Here is a 21,520-nt window from a genome sequence, read left to right as displayed (position 1 = left end):
GGGAAGAAGCTATTTTTGTGGCGAGAGGTTTTGGTCCTGAAGGACCGCAGCCTCCTGCCAGAGGGGAGTGTCTCAAAGAGTTTGTGTCCAGGGTGGGAGGAGTCAGCTACAATCCAATCTCCAATCTGAATGATTGTAAAACCTGAACCTCTGCTGCTGCGGCTCTCAGGCTTTGTCGTTCTTCAGTCAGTCACATAATCCGAGACGTCTTTATTATCAATTAAATTACAAAGCACATCGATAAAATGCCAAATTAATTAAAGACAGAGGATATTAAAGCTCCAGTGTGATGACTCTTTACATTCAGTTCTCTGACTGAGGCGTATGTGTATCCTCGAGGCCTCACAAACATGCTGAAAACACCATGTTGCCGTGACCTCTGACCTCTGACAACCTCACTATTAATTCTTTGTAAAGTAGGATGTGAGGCAGAGTCCGAACACTCACCTGCTGCTGAGGGTACAGGGGCTGATGGGCACCGTAGGCCATACCGTGAGGATACTGCTGCCCATAGCCGTCATGTCCATGCCTGAGGAGAGTCCGCAGCACTTCAGTCAAACTTTATTCACACATCTCAAACTGGAACGATGTAAAATTTCATTCTAAACATCCACCAACATAAAGAAATAAAAACCACAAACACTTTAAACACACTGGCCCCCTCTCACCTCTGGTGGGGGTATCTGTTAGTGGGGTACATGCTGGCCTCGTTTCCAGTCTGACCCATGCTGTTCTGACCTCCCGGGGGCGCCATGCCTCCCTCGGGCCCCATGACATGGTCTGGCCTGCAGGACACAAACACACAACACACAGGAAGTTCAGGGTCTCAGGATTTTTTTTCACATTATTGCCACCTCACATCTTTTACTGTAAAAATTCTAAACTGTAAATCACAAGCAAGTGATTCACATCATTGTTTTCAGTGCAGATACGAGCTAACACGAAGCTAACAGAAAAAAGCCAACTGGAGCTCATGTTCTACTAATTTCTGTTTGTTGACAAAACATCTGCAAACAGAATGAAACACATCTGCATCATGTGGACTCGCCACAAAGAGTCACACATGAACACTGAGGTGTTAAGGCTTTAAACACCACACTTCTAAAACACCACGAGTCTTACCTCCGCTCATATCCAGGGCCGTAGGGGTACTGGGGTCTGGGGCCCATCCCTGTCAGGGGCCCGGAGGGTGGACCACGGGGGTACATGTCCTGCATGGCACCGCTGGGCATCTGACCGGGTCCGAAGGTTTCGCTGGGTCCCGGACCTGAAGAGGAGCAGGTTAAAGGCATCTTACTTACTGTGGTAAAAATAAATAAAAGCTCCCTTGTGCGACCATGTCTGACATTTTGGATCAACACTGAGGTTTTAAAAACACAAACTTACGTCTTCACCTGTAAATGTTTATTCAATGTGTCAAATTTATTATTTTGTCAAACTCCACTTAGAAGTGAATTATCACACAACAGAAATTTCATTCTGACTAAAGGTTTGTTTTAAGTCCATACAGGGGAAATCAATCTGACAACTGATGGATCGTTTAGAAAATGATGAGTGATGTAATGGTTATGCAATATCAGTTCACTGGCTAATACCTGCAGCACTGTTTGACTGATGATAGGACTGTAGGTTTTGACCACCAGGAGGCAGCAGAGCACAATCATTTGCAGTACAAGGGCAACTAAAGGGCTGAATAAGGCACAGAGATGACACTATTCAACAGCACTGGTCCTTTACTTTGCTGGACAGGACCAGGAAGCTGCTGGTTTTCTGCTGGTTAACTGGTTTCACTGTGAGTTCTGGCTAGAAACTGGTCCTGGATCAGATGGGCAGAGGACACACCAGTATACCTGAGTCCTGGTTAATAGTTCACTGCAGGAAACCTTGAGGTGTGGCAGATAGAAGTGCAGCTCATCTATATCAAACTTTAAACCAACTTCAAAGCCGTGCAGACTATAAGAGGTAAAAGATGTCCAGTATCAAACTAACTTCAGCCTGGTTTTAGCTTGTTCTCCTTCCCCTGTGAGGTGAGGTGAGCCATTTCCCACACATTCCTCCTGAATTACCCCAACCCACAACCCTGTGTCTGAACCTGATGCATTTGGTTTTATGAGCCTGACATTTTCCTCTATGTTACTGGTTTTTAAAGAACTTTCTGTTCTGTTTTGTTAGTTTTTGCTTCTTCAGGATAACAAAGAGCCATAAAAATGAAAATGGGACTCTTTTTTTCTTTTTCTTCAATTACTGAAAATCAATTTCACATGGACACTTGAAGCGTTTGTTCCATAAAACATTTTATGTTAATGGTCTTAAATGTCATCATAGGTCAGTATGGAAACCCATCCATCAACAAAGTGATGTTTTCAGCACTTTTCCCTCCTCACCTTTCCGTGGTCCTCCGTACGGGTCTTTGTTGGCATCATACTGCATCCTCATTGATGGGTCTGTTGGACCTCCTCCCTGGTGGTAGGGGGCACCGCCGGGTCCCGGGCCTCGCTTGTTGTGGAAGGCTGGATCGCTGCCTTCGGAGAACGGGTCCTGGATGCTCACTCCCCCCACGTTCCTGAGACAAAAACCACAGCAGAAGGTGAGGTCTGATGTTTAAAAGGTTAAAGTGAAACATAAATTAGTGCGTCTACAACTTTACAGCTAACAGTCAACTGCAGTTTTATATCAGGAATTAGGTTAGCTAGTCACCTCAAAACACATTTGTTTCAGTACATTTATGTAACCACCCCAGATTAATTAAAAATATCTTTTTAATGTTTTACAGGAAAAGAAAGGTTTTATTTTAAAAAAAAAATTGTCAAAATTGATTTTTGCCACATGAAAGCATGAAACATGAAATAAATGAATAACCAAGAGAGGGAATACCATTTGTAAAATCTTTTAAGACATCATGCAAGGGAGGAATTTGAGTTTGTTTTTTTTATGTAATGTTTAAAAGCCTCACAGTTGCAGCTCTAATGTAGTACAGGTTAAGAACCAGTTTCTGCCAGTTTCAACTCTCCACCCAATTAAAATCTAGGGCTCTGGCTACATTGCTAAATGCTAGTAGCTAATTGTGCAGGTCTTTGTCTTGGTATTTTGCGTGCATTGACTTTAGGTGCAATATAAGGTGCAAAAACAACTCCTCATGTTTATCTTCTTATAAGCTTTCAGTCACTACAACAACTTGTCACTAGGAAACCTGTCAATTATATAATTCTCTGCAACGGGCTGGGAAGGGTGCATCTGCTTCTCAGGTAAGTTTTAAAACCAATTTGAGACTTAACTAAAAAAATCTGAATTCTTTTGTTCCTCTGGATGTTTCCTCCTCAGTGTTAATTCTAGATTAGGTGTACCACAAAGTTTGATTATGGGCCCTCTACCGTTTGGTTTATAGTATTTTTATGGGCCATCGTCCATATGTGTGATATCAGTGTCAACTAATGTGCAGACAACATTCATCTTATATCTCTGTTACGTAAAATCAAGGAATCAATCTTCTCTCTAAAAATGTCTAATTTAAATTTATTGAATATAAAAAGAAAATATAATGGTTTTATCATTTCCACAGTTTCCCTGTTATGCTGGTAAGTAACTCCAGAATGAATCATTTATAATTGGACCAGGTGTTCATGGGATTTTGGCTCCTTTCCTACCTGTTTCCAGGCTGGGGGCCCATCTGGGTGTGTGGGGTGGAGGCAGGGGTCGGGGGCTTCAGGTCACCAGGGGCCTCGGTCAGGGAGCTACTGCTGGACTGAGGGGTGTTGGGGCCCTGCAGAGAGCCCGAGTTGGCTACAGAGATACAGACCAGACAGAAAACCTGCTGAGAACAAGGGTTACGTGTCGTCATGTAATTTCACACCACAGTTATTCAGACAGGCCAAAAAATTCAGGTGGATCGAGAACAACAACTGAACACAAATATAATTTCAAATTAACAACTGGAAGATCTTCACACAGGAGTGGTTAGTTCAGATGCTAGTGCTTGTGGGTTTTACCTTCATTCTTTCAGTGCTTATGGTTTCCACCTGAATAGATTCCAGTTTTTAGTGCTTGTGGGGTCCACCTCAAGAAATTATCGCTTTTTGGAACTTGTGGGTTCCACCTTAATACACTTCTTGTTTTCAGTACTTGTGGGGTCCACACAAATACAGGTACACATGTTTAATACACGTATCAAATACAGGTGTTGTCCACCTTAATTAACACTTATTGTTGTTTTTTTTGCACTTGTAGGGACTGCATAAACACACTTCCAGTACTTTAGTACTGGGGTCCATTCAAATACAGTTACAGTTCTTAATACTTGTAAGGTCCACCTTAATGCAAACTTTGTTTTCAGTACTTGTTGGGTCCAGATGTTTTTTGTGAACATATAATGTATCCAGGGTTCCCACACCTCCTTAAACATCAAATTCGAGGACTTTCCAGGCCCCATTCCCTCAAATTCAAGGACCTAACAGCATAGTTTTAGACAAAGATCAAGATTAATTACTGTTATAAAACTAAGATTTTTTTTACAGAAGCTCACAGACAACAATTAAAAAGAGAGAGGGGCTTGAATGTGTGAACACTTCCCAGCTGTGCTGCGTTAATGTGATGGCAGACCGTGGTCTCTTGCACATGTGCAGACCCCAGCATTTAGCCTATTCAACATTAAGTTAAACAATTTTTATTTTTGCACAAAATATATAAATTCAAGCACTTTGAATGACCCGTTTTTATATATGTCTGTTTTCAAAACTTTCAAGGCCTTGATTTTTTTCTAAAATCCACAAACTTTCAAGGACATCAAGGACCTGTGGGAACCCTGTGTATCTCAAGCTGACTGTATGTGTTCAGAGAGAGAGAGAGAGAGAGAGAGAGAGAGAGAGAGAGAGAGAGAGAGAGAGAGAGAGAGAGAGAGAGAGAGAGAGAGAGAGAGAGAGAGAGAGAGAGAGAGAGAGAGAGGTATCACGAGAAATTAGGTCAGATTGAGGTCAGTGCTGTTTACATTCACACCCTCCTCCCCCACCGGACGACTCTCTCTACTTCTGTTACATAATCAGGCTGCTGTGTTTGTGTGTGAAGGGATCGCTTTCACTGACAATCAGGCATCATTAAAGCCCTTTTCAGAGAGTCAATCTATTACACTTCTGGCTTCATCCTTCTGTTAAAGTGATGGCTTTTTGTCTTTCAGACACGTAGTGTAAACGTTCCTTGTGGCTTTATTCAGACATGATGGGATATTTATGGAAAGAGCCACATTGCTGGTTGATATTTGTCAGCTGGTGCACAGAAGGAGCTGAGTGAGGAGTTGGAAAGAATTCACTCTAAAGAAGAAGAGTGTCTTCTGTCCTCTCTCAGGTTGCATCACCGATTTTGAAACTTATTTCCAAGTCCAAGGATTAATAAATGACTATAATGAGCATGAAAGACATCTGCTGACAGTGAATCCACTGATAAATTCTGTCATCAGGTTTATCATTAATTAGAAAATGATCAGTTTTACATTTAACAGTAGACACACTGAGAACTTGCGCTGTTTGCAAAGTGTTTTCCTGAATGTTAATTTCTTCATCCCGGCAGTTGACAGGGGTAAAGTTGAAAAAGTAAGGAGGTAGTCAGCTGTCTGTTATTGTGGTTGTGTGAGGATTGTTTTTTAAATCTTCTTTTTCCTAACCCTGGGGGAAAGATCATTCATATAAACTCATCTTACAGAAGAACAATGTTTACAATATAAAATCAGCACATGCAGTTTTTCCTGTTTTTTTAAACAAATTTTATCTTATTGAAGGACATAACAAATGAGTGTTGAATTTATAGAGTGGTGAGGCGGACATGTATTTAGTCTCTTTGTGTATGTAACCTTGTGGAGCTCTGCTTATGTTGATCAGACAAGATTCACTTCAGATTTCAGTTGTGCTGAAATGCTGCAGGTTCAAGTGACTCAAGCATCTATTCAGACATGAAACAACTTGTTAAACTGCCAGAACTTTTACGTAACATGGTGACTGTAATCCATTAATTAAAACACACTTAACGAGGACCAACTTTTCCAGTGGTTAGACATGAAAAAACATATCTCAACAACAACTATTGAACACAAATATCACTTAAAATCAATCAATAAAAATTGTTTGGCACCGGATCATGTTTTTCATCACTTATGGGGACACTTCCAATTTTTAGTACTTGTGGGATCTACCCTAATGTACTACTTTTTTTTAACATTTCTCAAGTCCATTTACATACATTTTTGGTTTTTAGTACTTGAAATTCTGTTGCCATGGCGCCGCGGATGGCTGCCTCGGTGTTTTGGTGCGCATTTTTTTGCCTTATTTTCTTTATAAATCCAGTTTTCTGCTTTGGTTTCCGGAGCTCTTTCACCAGAGAAGAACTCATTAATATCAGAGAAACAACTCCAGTGGATTTTTTTCCTACTTTTCTCGACTCATCTGTGGGATTATTGGACATTTTGGTCAGAGGTGCACTGACCGTTGCTCTCGCAGTGAAACGCCGGAGGAGAGGAAAACGTGCCGGTGCGCTTGCGCGTCTCCGCCGGCGCAGACTCCGCACACCGCTCCCAGGTATCTTTCTCTCCAAGGTGCGTTCACTGCCCAACAAGCTGGATGAACTTCAGCTACTGGTGCAGAAGAACAGAGACTTTTCCTCATCTGCCGTCCTGTGCTTCACGGAGACGTGGCTGTGTGGATCGATTCCGAACTCTGCGCTGGAGCTGGCCGGCTTCCAACTCTTCAGAGCGGATCCAGACACAGAGCTGTCCGGCAAAACCAAAGGTGGAGGAATGTGTTTTTATGCAAACAGTGGCTGGTGCAGAGACGTGACAGTGATCCTGCAGCACTGTTCTCCTGACCTGGAGACTTTCATCATAAACTGCAGGCCCTTCTACTCCCCCCGTGAGTTCACCTCAATCATCCTGGTCGGTGTTTACATCCCACCACAGGCCAACGTGCAGGAGGCACAGCGGGCGCTCGCCGACCAGATACTGTGTGTGGAGCGGACCAACCCGGACTCCGTAGTTATTGTCCTTGGTGACTTTAACAAAGGTGACCTCAGTCATGAACTGCCCAAATACAGACAGTTTGTTAATTGCCCGACCAGAGAGGGGAACACTCTGGACCACTGTTACACCACAATCAGTGGTGCTTATCCCGCCGTCCCCCGGGCTGCACTGGGCCACTCTGACCATGTCATGGTCCACCTGATTCCCACATACAGGCAGAAACTAAAACTGTGTAAACCTGTTGCGAGGACATCAAAGCAGTGGTGCAGTGAAGCCATAGAGGATCAGCGGGCATGTTTGGACTGCACTGACTGGGAGGTGTTCAGGACTGCTTCCAACAGTCTGGATGAGTTCACAGAGGCTGTGACGTCATACATCAGCTTCTGTGAGGACTGCTGTATCCCATCACGCACCAGGGTGAGTTATAACAATGACAAACCCTGGTTCACAGCTAAGCTCAGTCAGCTCAGGAGGCAAAAGGAGGAAGCTTTCAGGAGTAGGGACAGGTTTAAAGAGTCCAAGTACAGGTTTAGCAAGGCGGTGAGAGAAGCTAAACGACTGTACTCTGAGAAACTTCAGCTCCAGTTCTCAGCCAATGACTCTGCTTCTGTCTGGAAAGGGCTCAGAAAGATCACAAACTACAAACCTAAACCCCCCCACTCCATTAATGACTTCCGTCTGGCCAACGATCTGAATGAGTTCTACTGCCGCTTTGAAAGACAGTGGGACAAGCCTGACACTAACCTCCACATCAGAGCCACATCAGAACCCCCCTCCTCCCCTACCAAAGGAACGTCTCTCTCTATCCTGGAGAGAGATGTCAACAGGCTTTTTAAGAAGCAGAACCCCCGCAAAGCAGCCGGTCCTGACTCTGTCTCTCCATCATCCCTGAAGCACTGTGCTGATCAGCTGTCTCCAGTGTTCACAGACATCTTCAACACCTCACTGGAGACCTGCCACGTGCCAGCCTGCTTCAAATCCTCCACCATCATCCCTGTCCCCAAAAAACCAAGGCCCACAGGACTAAATGACTATAGACCCATTGCCCTGACCTCTGTGGTCATGAAATCATTTGAGCGTCTTGTCCTGTCCCATCTCAAATCCATCACTGACCCACTCCTGGACCCCCTGCAGTTCGCCTACAGAGCCAACAGGTCTGTAGACGACGCTGTCAACATGGCTCTCCACTTCATCCTCCAGCACCTGGACTCCTCAGGGACCTATGCCAGGATCCTGTTTGTGGACTTCAGCTCTGCCTTCAACACCATCATCCCGGCTCTGCTGCATGACAAGCTCTCCCAGCTGAGTGTGCCTGACTCCACCTGCAGGTGGATCACCGACTTCCTGTCTGACAGGAGGCAGCACGTGAAGCTAGGAAAGCACGTGTCTGACTCCCAGACCATCAGCACTGGATCCCCGCAAGGCTGCGTTCTTTCTCCTCTGCTCTTCTCCCTGTACACCAACACCTGCACCTCCAGCCATCAGTCTGTCAAGCTCCTGAAGTTTGCAGACGACACCACTCTCATTGGACTCATCTCTGATGGCGATGAGTCTGCCTACAGGTGGGAGACTGAGCGTCTGGTGACCTGGTGCAGGCAGAACAACCTAGAGCTAAACGCTCTGAAGACAGTGGAAATGATAGTGGACTTCAGGAAGAGCCCAGCCCCACCCACCCCCATCACCCTGTGTGACTCCCCCGTGGCTACCGTGGAGCATTTTCGCTTCTTGGGAACCACCATCACACAGGATCTCAAATGGGAGCTAAACATCAGCTCCCTCATCAAAAAAGCTCAGCAGAGGATGTATTTCCTGAGGCAATTGAAGAAGTTCAACCTGCCAAGGACTATGATGGTGAACTTCTACACCTCCATCATTGAGTCCATCCTCACCTCCTCCATCACCATCTGGTACGCTGCTGCCACGGAGAGGGACAATAACAGACTGCAGCGTATCATCCACTCTGCTGAGAAGGTGATTGGCTGCAATCTTCCGTCCCTCCAGGACCTGTACGCCTCAAGGACTCTGAGGCGTGCAGGGAAGATTGTAGCTGACTCCTCCCACCCTGGACACAAACTCTTTGAGACACTCCCCTCTGGCAGGAGGCTGCGGTCCTTCAGGACCAAAACCTCTCGCCACAAAAATAGCTTCTTCCCATCTGCTATCAGCCTCATCAACAAGGCTAGAGAGCCCCACTGTTGCTGATCAATTGCACCAATCACCAGAAAAAATTCCTTGTATGTGAAAACATACTTGGCAATAAAACTGATTCTGATTCTGATTCTGATTGTGGGGTCCACCTTAATACATTTCTTGTTTTAGGTACCTTTACAGTACACCTTAATAAATTTACTTTAGGTACTTGTGGGGTCCATCCTATTACATTTTTGTTTTTAGTACTTTTAGTACTTTTAGTAGAAACACATGCAAGAACCTCGTACCATGAGCTCACAGGATTATTAAAGCTTTAGGTCATGATAAACTCTAGATCACAGGTTGTTGAGTTCCTGCTGTAGTTAAATAGCTAATAGAGAACAGGTAACTTCTTACCTGGGGAGGGTGGCTGGATCTTGGCCTGGAGTGACGGAGGTTTCTTGGTGTCTCCGGCTGGCCCCAGGGCCTCAGGTGGAGGCTCCTCTCCGCGCTCCACTTTACACTCATAGGCAAACAGGTACTGGATGTACTGCTTCTTCAGAGAGCTGGCCGAGCTGCTTGACGTTCCCACGTTCAACAGAGAGGATAACTCCCTCCACTTCTTATTCTTATTCACCTGAGAGGAGGGGAAACAGATTTATTCACTAAATTCATCCAGAATCCCACTGAAAATTAGACAAATGTAGAATCAAAACAGCTGAGATAAACCATGAAACCATGCAGGCAGCAATCTTACAAAAAGGTAAGCTCACATAAAGCTAAGGTTAGCAAAGGTTGTGCATGTGAAGGCAACAGTTGTCTATCTTTAGTGTTTATGAGCTGTCAGTATGAATGAGTACAGAATTTAAGTTTGATGACAAGAATCAAATGTTCCCCATGTTCACTGAAGTTCATGTCTAAGCTGCTCGTGTGAAGCTATGCTCAGTCTGTGATCAGTATTTTAGTAAGCGTGCCTTTTCCGCTAACCTCACGTTAGCCGAGACACGTATAACGGTTAGTGCATATTAAAGACAGCATCAAGTGTAACCTCACAATGTTAACATGAAAATTGAAAAGCTAAAAAATTATAATCTAAAAAAAAAAACAAAACAGAAAACTTGATCTGCAACTAGTTTCACAATTGTTAAATCTTGTAAGACAATTTAAGGAAAATTATTGTGAACAACAGAGAAATACATCAAATCGTCACATTTGAGAGGCTTTTTTGCTTAAAAAAGAAACAATTATTTGATGATCAAAATAGTTGCCATTTCATTCTCTGTCAATTGATTTATAAACTAATCTTTTCAGCTCTTTGCAAATGACTAAAATGTGGCTGAAATTATACATATTATTAAAAAGACTAAAAGTAAATCAGTTGCAAAAATTAATACAGAAGAGAGTAAAGAAAAGTAAAGAAAATGAGATGGCAGTGGAGAAGAAGGAGTGTAATTGTCGCCTCACCATGGCCAGGCCTCCGATCTCTCTGACAGCCAGGTAAAGTCTGCACAGGTCCAATGGCTTCTTTCCGACGGCGGGCAGGTTTGGGACGGGTGTCCCCCTCTCCTCCATGAAGGACAGGTAACGGTCCACCCACAGCCTCCGCTCCGGCTCAGAGCCCATCTCATATAGCCGGGTGATCTTCTCGTTGGTCATGGTGGCCACGCTGGCCTTCTGGAGAGACCGAGACATGAAGACCGCAGTCAGCTTCAGGTTTACAAACAGAGCAGGGGAGGACTGCACAATACGACCAAAAATCACCTGCGATCGACAGCTAATGTGAACTGATAAATGGTTTATCAGCAGCACAGTTTTCAGAGAGAAATGTATTGTTTGTACTAAAACTGTCAGAGTGGAGTGTATGGTCTATAAAAAATCAGATCTTCAGTGTCCTAGAGTCCAAAACTGAAAGATCGTCACTTTACTGTGATATAAAACAGAGACAACAGCAAATCATCACAAAACTGATAATAGAAACAAGTAAAACAACCAGTTTTTAATCGACATTGTGCAGTCCACACAACAGCTACATACTGTCACATCACAATGACACAAAAAAACCCCAACAAAACAAAAACACACAGTGCTACCCAACCTAGTCTTTTTTTACTCAGTGCATTTCGTACCAGGGCCACACACCGTTCATCCAAACACTGAGACAACTCAATGTCAATGGATTTGTGATGTTTCTATTAGGTTTTGTTCTGAAATCGCACTAAATATCCATTTGGCTGTCCTCAAATCAAAGCTTTAATTCCTGTCAGTCAAGTACTTTCACTGAGCAGTTTATTAGGAACACCTGTCCACCTGCTTATTCATGCCATTATCCAATCAGCCAATCATGTGATGTCAAACCTTCAAGAACAGAAATGTGAAGCTGCAGAGGACACAAGGTAAAACAAGACTGGACAGATGAAGACTGGAAAAACGTAGCCTGGTGATGAATCTGGATTTCTGCTGAGGCATCGACCCAACCTGCCCTGTGTCAACAGTCCAGGCTGGTGGTGGTGGTTTAATAGTGTGGAGAATGTTTTCTCTGCACACTGAAAACCAATCAATCATGGTTGGCCACAGTGTATCTGAGCACTGGTACTGACCATGTGCTTCCCTTTATGGCCATAGTTGACCATCTTCTCCTATTTCTAGCAGGACAAGGATCCATGTCACAAAGCAGAAGTCTCAAAGCACTGTCTCAAACTGGTTTGGTTCCATGAACATGACAGTGAGCTTTGTGAACTCCAATGGCCCCCCTCCAGTCTCCAGACCTAAATCCAAAAGAACACACTGGAGATGTGGTAGAACAGGAGATTGGCAGCATGAAATGTGCAGCTGACAAATCTGCAGAAACTATGTGAAACAACATGTCAACAAAGGGCAGAATCCCTCCAACATCCTGTGGAATCCATGACACGAAGAACTGAGATTGTTTTCAGAGCAGAGGGAGGTCCGACCCAGGGTTTATATGTGTTCCTAATAAAGTGCTCACACCCACTGGTTACAGTTAGAAAACAAGGTACCGACACTGGCAGCATTTTGGGTTCAGTTATTCCACAAGTGGTTAAAGTAAGGCACTAACAAAACCAAGTTTTGAGGTTTGTTACTAAAATAATTTTGATCAGTGATCCTTGGTTTTCATTCCAGTTCCCACTCAGTTCAGGCTGACAGGGAGTAGTTCGGGCAGCACTGTGACAGCAGAATGAAATCAGATACAGAAACAGATACAGTCACAGCTCACAGAATGAGACTTTCTCATTAAAACAGTCAGACAATTTGTTTGGTTTAGGTTGTTAATTTATATGAAGACCACCGCCCCCCCCACCCCCAAATCCTTTTCAAGCCCACAAAATTTAAATTTCTTGAATTAAACTTTACACATTCTTTCCCATTGTAATGAACTGACAGAGATGGACGTCCTGCCTGTTTCCTCTCAACCACACAAAACCATCATCTTGCAGTGGGTTTCATGGATTAAATCCGATATCAGTACTTTCACTGAGTGATTTCAACACACAGTATGTGGTGATACAGTAAAGTTTATGGAAAACAAATTGAAATGCAACCTGATAACTAGAAGGGAGCATCCAGGTTGGTGAGAAGGTTACTTCATTAGGGTTATTTGAAAAATTGCACACAGTGGTTGAAAACGATCGCAGATATTGACTTGGATACTTTATTATAACTCAACAAAAGCTTTCGCGATGCTGACAAGCTTTCACATTCCTCTGTCGCATTAGACTGCGACATTAAATCATGAAATTTGGGTAAATGGAAAATGTCTGACTTGTTTTGTTTTAATAACAAAGTCTCACATAAACATTTGGAAAATCACATTTAGATGCAAAACATTTATAATAAAAAAGCAGCCTTTGGACTTCAGTGTTACAAAAACAAAAACATAAAAATCAGATGCAAGCACATTGCTGCTTTGTCCAATGAAAACCTTGCATCTCCAAAAAGTCATATTTTGTAATCAGATGGACAGCTTTACCTAATCACTTCAGGCATGGCTCACTGGGTTTTGGAGAATATAAATATAAAACTAATCATGTCAGCTAAGAGTGAGGCTACAAGTGACGGCATGTGGAGGTTCCAGGTTTTCATACATCAGCAGCAGCAGAAGGAAGCAGGGCTCTACGGTGACAAAAACTAGGGCCAAAGCACTTGAGGATTGTTACAGTCAGTATCATCAAAAAAGTAGCAGGATTTGACATTTACACACCGTAGAACCCTGAGGAATATTAAACAATACACAAAAATGAAAAAGAAAACTGTTGCTGTGCTTTGCGGCACTTACGGGGCTGGTCGGTGTCTTGGGCCAGGCGGGGCTGCTAATGCTATCACTGTCCTCCCCGTGACAGGAGGACAGACTAGCTGAGCTGGGGGACATGGGGGAGGGGGTGGGGGGCTGGGACACACACTGAGAGCTGTAGCTGTCCTGTGACACAAAACACACACACACACACACACACACACACACACACACACACACACACACACACACACACACACACACACACACACACATACACATACACACACCAGAGCCATGTGGTGAGGGGAGGCCAGGTAGAAATGTAACAAAAAAAAAAGACAGATCTTTCTTCTTCATGATGTTGTTTTCATGTGTCGGAGAGCAAACACACCACGACATTCACAGAGCGAACAAGCAGAAGTTCAGGAGTGAAACCAGCCTCACATAGCAGTGTTAGCATTTAGCATTTAGCAGCTGAGAGCTGATGGACAGTTGGGTTACTGTGACTCGTTAAATCACACAGTGGAGAAAACAAGCTGCCTTTTCTGCTCAAGTTCTGCTCTAAAAGTCTGGTTAAGACCTAACTTTTAAAAACAGGAAGCCTGTGAACGTAGACCAGGACTGAGAGACACAACCGAGAATGTAACAGGAATAAAACCCAGACATCGCTACCGTCCAGATTGATACATGGTGATTCTATTCAAATGTTCCTGCTTGGGAGAAATACATACAGAAGAGCCTCCCCTCTGATTGGCTGACTGTTCTCTGAGTGATCAAATAAAAATATAGCAGATTTCAGGTAAACACTTGGAGATATTAAATCTTAAAAGGTTGGACGCTGGCTCCATACAACATAGCTGAGGGTGTATTGTTGTGACATCACAAAGTTACAGAAGTCCCGACGACTAGTTTTAGGACAGTTTTTAAATAAACTGCATTTTGTCCGGCGATTGCAAACTTTAATATTTATATCACCTAGACCTCCTTTATAATCAAAGAAGACATGGGCATCTTACTTTCTACAATATGGGAACCTTAAATAAAACTTAGTAAAAATGACTGCAGCCCTGAGTCATTAATGTAAGAGCAGACTGAGGAGCACAGGCAACATTTAGGGCTTCAATTAATTCAGGTTTTTTAGCTCTGCAAGTCACTTAATTTTTGTTCATTTCACTGTGATTTGAGCATGAGAGTTTCTATTGCTTTTAAAAAGGTAGAACTGAGTTTATTCCTTTAATTGGTTCAATTTAAATAGTTCATATTCATATAATTTTAACTCCCTTTAGTAACTGATAGGACAATTGTTCCCTCTGCTTCAAAGAAAACAAATCCCTGCCTCAGTCATCCCTCCACGTTACTGTTATTTTGAGTTATTCTCCAAAAAATCTAGTCATCTGGAAAAATAGTGGAATTGTTGTGAATTTTAACAGCCAACAGAGCTTTAAAGTTTCCAACGTGTTCACATTTCCCGTTGTCACACTTCTATTCTGAAGTTTCTCTGACAGCTGACAAAACACAACACCTAACCTACAGAGCGTCAAACCATGAGCAAACTGCCTCTGAACAAAACAAAAAGTGGGAGAAATTAGCAGCAGCAGCAGCAGAGTCTCTGTGCTTGGGTTAGAAACACGAAGCCAAGCTGTTGTAACTTGTCGACAAACTGCAGACACAAAGCAGCCAGTTCTCATCAAGTGAACCCGAGTCAAAGCTGAGACAAAGCCGAGTCGTCTCACGCAACCCCCCGACCGCCGCACACAGATCTGCGCTGGCTGTGATCAAGGCCAAATCTTCACTACTGGATAATGAGGAGAGGCAAGTCAAAAGATGGCAGTGGGGAGGAGAAGCTGCTGAGCTGAGAGTGAGTTAAACAAGAGAGAAAAAACAAGATAAAACAAGCAAGAGAAGAAGAACAAAATCTCTGGCTCGTGTTGGCAGGAACTGGTTATTTTGGGTTTTCTCTAACACTTCCAAACCAGCCAAACACAGATGACAGAATAATGACAGGTGTAACAAACACTGTGCTGCTGGAAACAAACTGGTCAACTCTGTCGATGACAATGAAGCGAACTAGGAAGATGCACAAAATAAAAACACAAAAAGTAGCACTTCTTTACGAAACCTCTGCAGGCTGCAACAAACAGAATACACTAAAAAGTTGACATGTCAATCTGAATTAGTTTTCTTCTACAAGTTATTAGTACAACTGACAGATGCAGTTTTCAGATTTAAGTGTTGTTTAGGGTCACATCAATATCTCTTTCTGACAGGGCTGAATTAACCTGCTGGCTGGCTCCAGCACAAAAAGTGTGGGCCCCTATTAAGTCAACCGGGTTTTTAATAAAGATTGTGATCAAGACTTTAGAAATGAAGTCGCCTTGCAGTACTTTCCATTTCAGTTTGTATTAATCAAACTACTACACTGTACCCACCACACAATGAAGCTGGAGCTTTTTTCTTTTCATAAAAAGATGCCTAGGTACGAGCTGGTTATGTAACCAGTGTACCTATGGTGGCAAGTACACATACATTAGTCAACTATAAGTTGGCAGTCAGCCAAACATCTTCCTTAGTTGCATTAGATGATACCATGGATGTAGTCCAATAAAAACTGTTCTCATTCACATGTTTTTCTTTTTCTGCTGTCTCTTCTACTAATAGTAGCTAAAGATTGTCCAGAAGTCACTAGATTTGTTGCTAGGTCCTTTTTGGAAAAAGAAAAAAAAAGAAATCACTTAAGGCTTCTGAAGTTGGTAAATCTAGCGATAAAGGCACTGAGTTGTCAACATTACTTGTTCGAGGTAGGACAACTAAACAAGACTTAGGTGCATTTGCTAACAATGAGATCTCTAGAGGTAACCTTTAAATAACCGAAGGTCCCCTATAATCCCCTTGACTTGAATGGGAACAACACGCTGGAAGTGAGCATGTCTTGCTGAGACATTTGTAAGGAATTTGGAAGAGACCTGCTGCTCCTTCACACTGAAAGGTGCCAGCTGAGGAAGGTCAGGAATGTAATCAGGATACTTCCGCGACATCTTTCCTGTGGACGTATTCTGGGTATGCCCGACTGGATACTCCAGAGAAACACACTGAAGCAATTACAAACCCATCAGACCTGGGAACACCTCAATTCAAATTTAGCAGGAAAAGCAGAACCTCTGAACTACCCTGGTTAAACTGTTGTCACCAGGACCAGGACCCACATAAACACCAAAACATGGATTCACTGATGAGCTACGTATACAAGAATATATCCTGATTATCTAAAATGTCCATGGAGGGTTTAAAAGCCCCACGGGTAAAATACACCCCCAGCCTTGACTAGAATCAAACTGCAGGAAAAAAGCAAAGTTCTTGTGTTTCGGCATGAAAATGGTCAAACTGTAATTCCACCACCCTCAATAAAGCCTTGAAATCTCAATACCACCTTTCAGCAAACCTGTGTCAATGCTTTTAAGATCATTCTGGCAATAGGCTCAGCACACATGCATCTGTTAGAGCATGCCAAGAGCGAAAAACCAGCGCGGTGGGAGTTGGCGTGATTGGCAGAGCAAACAGCCGCTGTGATTGGTTAACAATGTCAAAGGACGCACCTTGGGTTTGGGTGGATCAGTGGCAGGGCCAACGCCCTCTTTGCTGAGCTCAACCCTTTGCTTGGCATCTGGATGAATGCCCATCCCTTCGCCAGCCATCATCATGGGACCTGAACAACAAAGGCAACAGATCCACCTTGAAATGGTTGCTACACAGTAACTCAAGTTTTCCAAAAACACTCCCGGTCCTAACCACCGTCAAATCTATTTTCAACAGGTGTAGGAGTTTATGGTCCTACCTGAAGGTGGGGTGTTGTACGGAGGTCCCTGTGGCGTCATCCTCCCAGAGTTAGTGCCTGGTTGTTGGCTGTAGGAACCTGCGGGACCTCCTGGACCTCCGGGGCCCATTCCTCCCATTGGTGCCATGCCCGGGTAGCTGCCCTGCCTGGACACCGCAGAAGAGAAAAGGAGTTTAATAATTATAATGAGATGTAATCAAGCTGGCGAGGTGGCAGCTCACATGCAGAAGATTATGCTGAGGAAGAAGATGAAGATTAAAGCATCTGTCTCAGGGTCCGTGCAGTTAGAGAAGACAAAGACTCAGCTGAAAAAATGGCAGACAAAGGGAGGAAGACCTGAAGAGTTAGGTTAGTTCAACTGGTTGCCCCTTTCCATCATGCTGCCCTAGATCCTCTGTACCATTTTGCTTCAACAACAGTCAGTCAACACACAAGCTCTAAATGGAAATTATGTTTTGATAGGATATAACCTGTTGTTTAATGAAGGAAGGACTGAATATACCCCAAAATTGACATGGGCAGAGATCTGATGATACCATCAGATACTATACCTTACTTTACTATAGAGTTTCAACTGAGCAGCTGTGAATATAAGAAATGTTTCAAAAGAAGATGCATCAGCAGCAGTCATACAGGAACCGTCAGAGGACAGGACAGGAAGTTGTCTGGTTAGTAAAACAACCCACAATCTTTCTGTGTGCAGCAGAGCCTGACACATGCTCTTCACACAGCTTTATCTGTTGTTACGGCGTCTACATTCATTTAGCTAGTATTCCCTGCTGTACTGAAAACATGACCTAAAATCTGACATACACACCTAACCATGGGTATTCTGTAGCGTTAAACCAGAGTTGTTTCATCCAGTCAAATTTTGCAAAGGGATTTAGGACAAATAGACAAAAAGATGCTAATCTAATAAGGTACAATTTCAAAAAAAGAAAAACAGGCTGTGTTTCTGTATCTGTCAGGCTCTAGTACCAAACCTACCCATAATGCTCAGAGGGGGTGCCTTGCTGGGAGAGGTGAGGAGGGTGGGGAAGAGGGGGATGGTGGTGGGGGTGAGGGTGAGAAGGGTGGGAGGGGTGAAGAGTAGGAGAGAGGGCAGGTCGACCCCCGGGCCAGGACTGGTTGTGGTAGACAGGCGAACGAGCGAAGGGAGGCCTGGAGGGATGGAGGGATGGTGGAGGTTGAGAGGCAACAAAAAACTTTAATTTGATGGACACTGTCGACTTTAAGCAGCTGCAAACAATCAGGTTGATCTTCAAAGACGTCAGAAACAAACCTCAGTGACCAACTAATGAGAGGTTTTCGTTCTTTCACTCTTTATCTGAGCAATTCCAGGTTGATAGGAAATGATTTGAGGCAGGAAACATGTTCAGTACGTTTGTAAACAGAACATATGTTTACTCCAGGGGTACATGTACATTTCCTGAAAGTGTTTTGATTTTCTAGATGTTTCCATGCTCTTTAACCTCGCTCCGTCAGGACTCACCTGCTCTGAGCGGCAGCTGTGGATGAGGATGAGGAGTTGGCACTGGGCCCGGCGTTGGGGCCGACATCTGGCAGTTTGCGGCTGGCGTTGGGCCCCGGAGGCCTCATGCCCTGACCGGCAGGCTGTGGCATACCCGGGGAGGTGGGGGCCATGGTGCTCCCTCCAGCAGGGTATGGTCGCCCCCCTACACCTGGCCCAGGACCGCGACCTGCTGGGGTGGAGGGGCCCTGACCGTGCATCGGGCTGCTGGCATTCAACCCCAGGCTGTTGGCTAAGCCAGGGCCAGGGCCGGGGCCACTGTAGTTGGCACTGGGGGCCCCGCCATAGTGCGGGGGTCGGGGGAAGTTTCCTGACAAAAGAGCAGTGAGATGTCACATACAGGAAGTAGATAGAAAATGTGCAAAAACTGTTTCACAATTTTTTTTTACCTGGGGGTCCATACTGGCCATATGAGCTGCCCTGCTGGTAGGAGCTGTGGTGCATGGGGCCCCCTGGTACTGGGTGAGGAGACATAGGTGGTGCTGACTGCTGAGGGCCAAACTGAGGCCCTGCAGTGCTACGTTGCATGGAAGGAGGAAAACCTGAAGAAAAGACAAAGTTGCGAGGAGCAGGTAAGAGACACACAGAAAAAACACAACCCAGACATAAGTCCTGAACATGTGTAGCCTAGCTTAGCACAAAGACTAGAAGCAGGGGGCAGGCTGGTAGAGGGCATGCCACCTATCAAAGCCGACTCCTTACTGCAGTGGCCGGGGTTTGAATTCAACTGCGAGCCATAAAATCCTGCAGGTACATCTGGATGTTAACGTGAGTTTTAAAGTGTGTGGAGACACACGTGTGTTACCTCTGTCCTGAGTCATGGCTGACTGGGAGGAATGAGGACCAACATCTGATCCAGGACCAGAGACCTGAGGGGTCAACTGAGGGCCTGAGACAGACAGAGACAGTGTGTTAATGTCACTCCACTGATTCCACGTGTGGGCAACTAGGCGTGAGGGTTTATGTATAATCTGTTGGTTTCCATGGCAACACTGCATCCAGCACAGCTCAGCGGCTGTGATGCTGGACAGTGATGAGGTGTCAGACTCAACAACCGACTGAAAGGACTTAACGAAGAGACGTGAACCTTGTTAACTCCACTGGGAGAGTTTCACTCTGTGTGTGTGTGTGTATGTGTGTGTGTATGTGTGTGTGTGTGTGTGTGTGTGTGTGTGTGTGTGTGTGTGTGTGTGTGTGTGTGTGTGTGTGTGTGTGTGTGTGTGTTTTTGTGTAATCAGCATTCAGATGCTTTAGTCCTAATATTAACCTGCAAAAAAAGTAATACAAAATCTGATGATCATTTTCTCGATGAGTTGTTCTGATTTGAAGTTTGGTTTGTAAAATGTCAGAAAACAGCGACACCTTCACGGTGCCCACTTTATCTAAACCTCAAAATGATTCAACTGGATCGAGGTAACTGAAAAGAATGAAAAAGAAAAAGGAGTAAATCCTCAGATCTGAGAAGACGGAACCATGAAATGTTGAATTTATTTTCAGAATAGATGCAATTCATTTTCTGTCAATCTAACATCTGTCCACTTAAATATAATGTTAGATGCTGCATTTAATATATAATGTATAATTTTCTTCTGTCTAAACCTCAGAACAACAGAGACATGAGGTGATGAAGTGTTTTTTGTTGAGTTGAGACACTTTGTTATTCATGAAATGTAAAAAACGCCTTATGTGTTAATATGATATTGACCCAGTTACACTATCAAATTAATTAACTGAGACATTTAACTGTAGTTATCATTGCAGAAGATGACATCAGAGCATTGGAAAACAGGGATATCTGTGATTTTAAAGGATGAACAAGCATCACCCCAGAGTTGCCAAACAAAAAGACACAAATAAAATAAATTTTAAACAATTTCAACTGCCTGAAAACAGAAATTCACTCCACAGAATGGAAATTAAATCTCTTCTTCAGGAACTCAGCAACATGTTTTAAAGTGACTCTTGAACTCTGGGAAGAACAGAATGAGTTAAAAAGAAAGTAAAAGGTGACTTTTACACTGCAGGTGAGTGCATCATCAGTTCACAGGTGACACTGCAGGTAGGCGGGACGACAGATGATTGACAGCTGTTCTCCTCACTCAGCTCATCCTGCATGTGACTGGATGAACTCTCTGCACTGCTATTAAACATCAGCCACATGAAATGAACAGTCATGGTCATGTGACTGATAATGTGAAATTTTAACCACTTAATTTTAGGCAGGTTTGATGCTTTGAACAGAGCTAGAGACTGAGGAGGAGACAAAAGAAACATTTTCAACAAAAAAGCGTTTGTTTCTCCAGTTCAATAAAAATAATTGAAAAATTCTTTTTATTTTGTAGAAAAACAGGATTAAAAAAATAAAAATAAAAAATTCCTTGAATAACCCATCTGCCAGATTGGAGTCCCACCATCATCGTCATCATCATAATCATCCTACCTGGTCCACTGGTGGCTGGGGATAGTGGTCCAGATCGTGATTGGCTGCTGGACCCGGCGGGAGACATTGAGGGGGAGGGGGAGGGCCCGGTGCGAGCTGGCGGGGGGTGGCGAGGTGATACGTGGGGGGAGAAAGGAGAACGGGCCGGAGTTCCCTGGTCGCCCTGAGCGCTGCCGGATCCCGACGCCCCTGAACTCACCGCAGCCTCTGTGCCGGTGGGCAAATCATCGATGGAGCCGGACAGATCCTGAAACACAGAGGAGTTATTGATCACAGGCAACATTTTATTAACATTTTCTGGAGATTAGAGCTGTGATGATTCATTAAATTGTTATTAAAAT

General features: G+C 43.9%; 1 protein-coding gene across 4 annotated transcripts in view; it reads right to left on the bottom strand.

Annotated features, from left to right (window-relative positions):
* Nucleotides 1-21,520, bottom strand: part of arid1b (AT-rich interactive domain 1B) — a 51,353-nt gene that overhangs the window by 5,222 nt on the left and 24,611 nt on the right. For 2 of the 4 annotated variants that reach the window (XM_071467433.1, XM_071467434.1), the window contains exons 5-19: nt 21,180-21,426; nt 19,545-19,628; nt 19,129-19,281; nt 18,701-19,049; nt 18,196-18,369; nt 17,209-17,354; nt 16,970-17,079; nt 13,419-13,559; nt 10,589-10,798; nt 9,542-9,761; nt 3,645-3,780; nt 2,385-2,563; nt 1,123-1,267; nt 669-785; nt 448-529 (exon numbers count right to left, since the gene is read on the bottom strand). In XM_071467433.1, coding sequence (XP_071323534.1) covers nt 448-529; nt 669-785; nt 1,123-1,267; nt 2,385-2,563; nt 3,645-3,780; nt 9,542-9,761; nt 10,589-10,798; nt 13,419-13,559; nt 16,970-17,079; nt 17,209-17,354; nt 18,196-18,369; nt 18,701-19,049; nt 19,129-19,281; nt 19,545-19,628; nt 21,180-21,426 — 2,493 coding nt within the window. The remainder of the gene's footprint in view (nt 1-447; nt 530-668; nt 786-1,122; nt 1,268-2,384; nt 2,564-3,644; nt 3,781-9,541; nt 9,762-10,588; nt 10,799-13,418; nt 13,560-16,969; nt 17,080-17,208; nt 17,355-18,195; nt 18,370-18,700; nt 19,050-19,128; nt 19,282-19,544; nt 19,629-21,179; nt 21,427-21,520) is intronic. The other 2 variants (XM_071467435.1, XM_071467436.1) reach the window with 2 other exon arrangements.

This window comes from Trachinotus anak, unplaced genomic scaffold, assembly GCF_046630095.1.
Source record: "Trachinotus anak isolate AG129_WGS33_773 ecotype Australia unplaced genomic scaffold, CSIRO_AGI_Tana_v1 ptg000031l, whole genome shotgun sequence".
Taxonomy (NCBI): Eukaryota; Metazoa; Chordata; class Actinopteri; order Carangiformes; family Carangidae; genus Trachinotus; species Trachinotus anak.
This window is presented reverse-complemented; position numbering and strand designations above follow the sequence as displayed.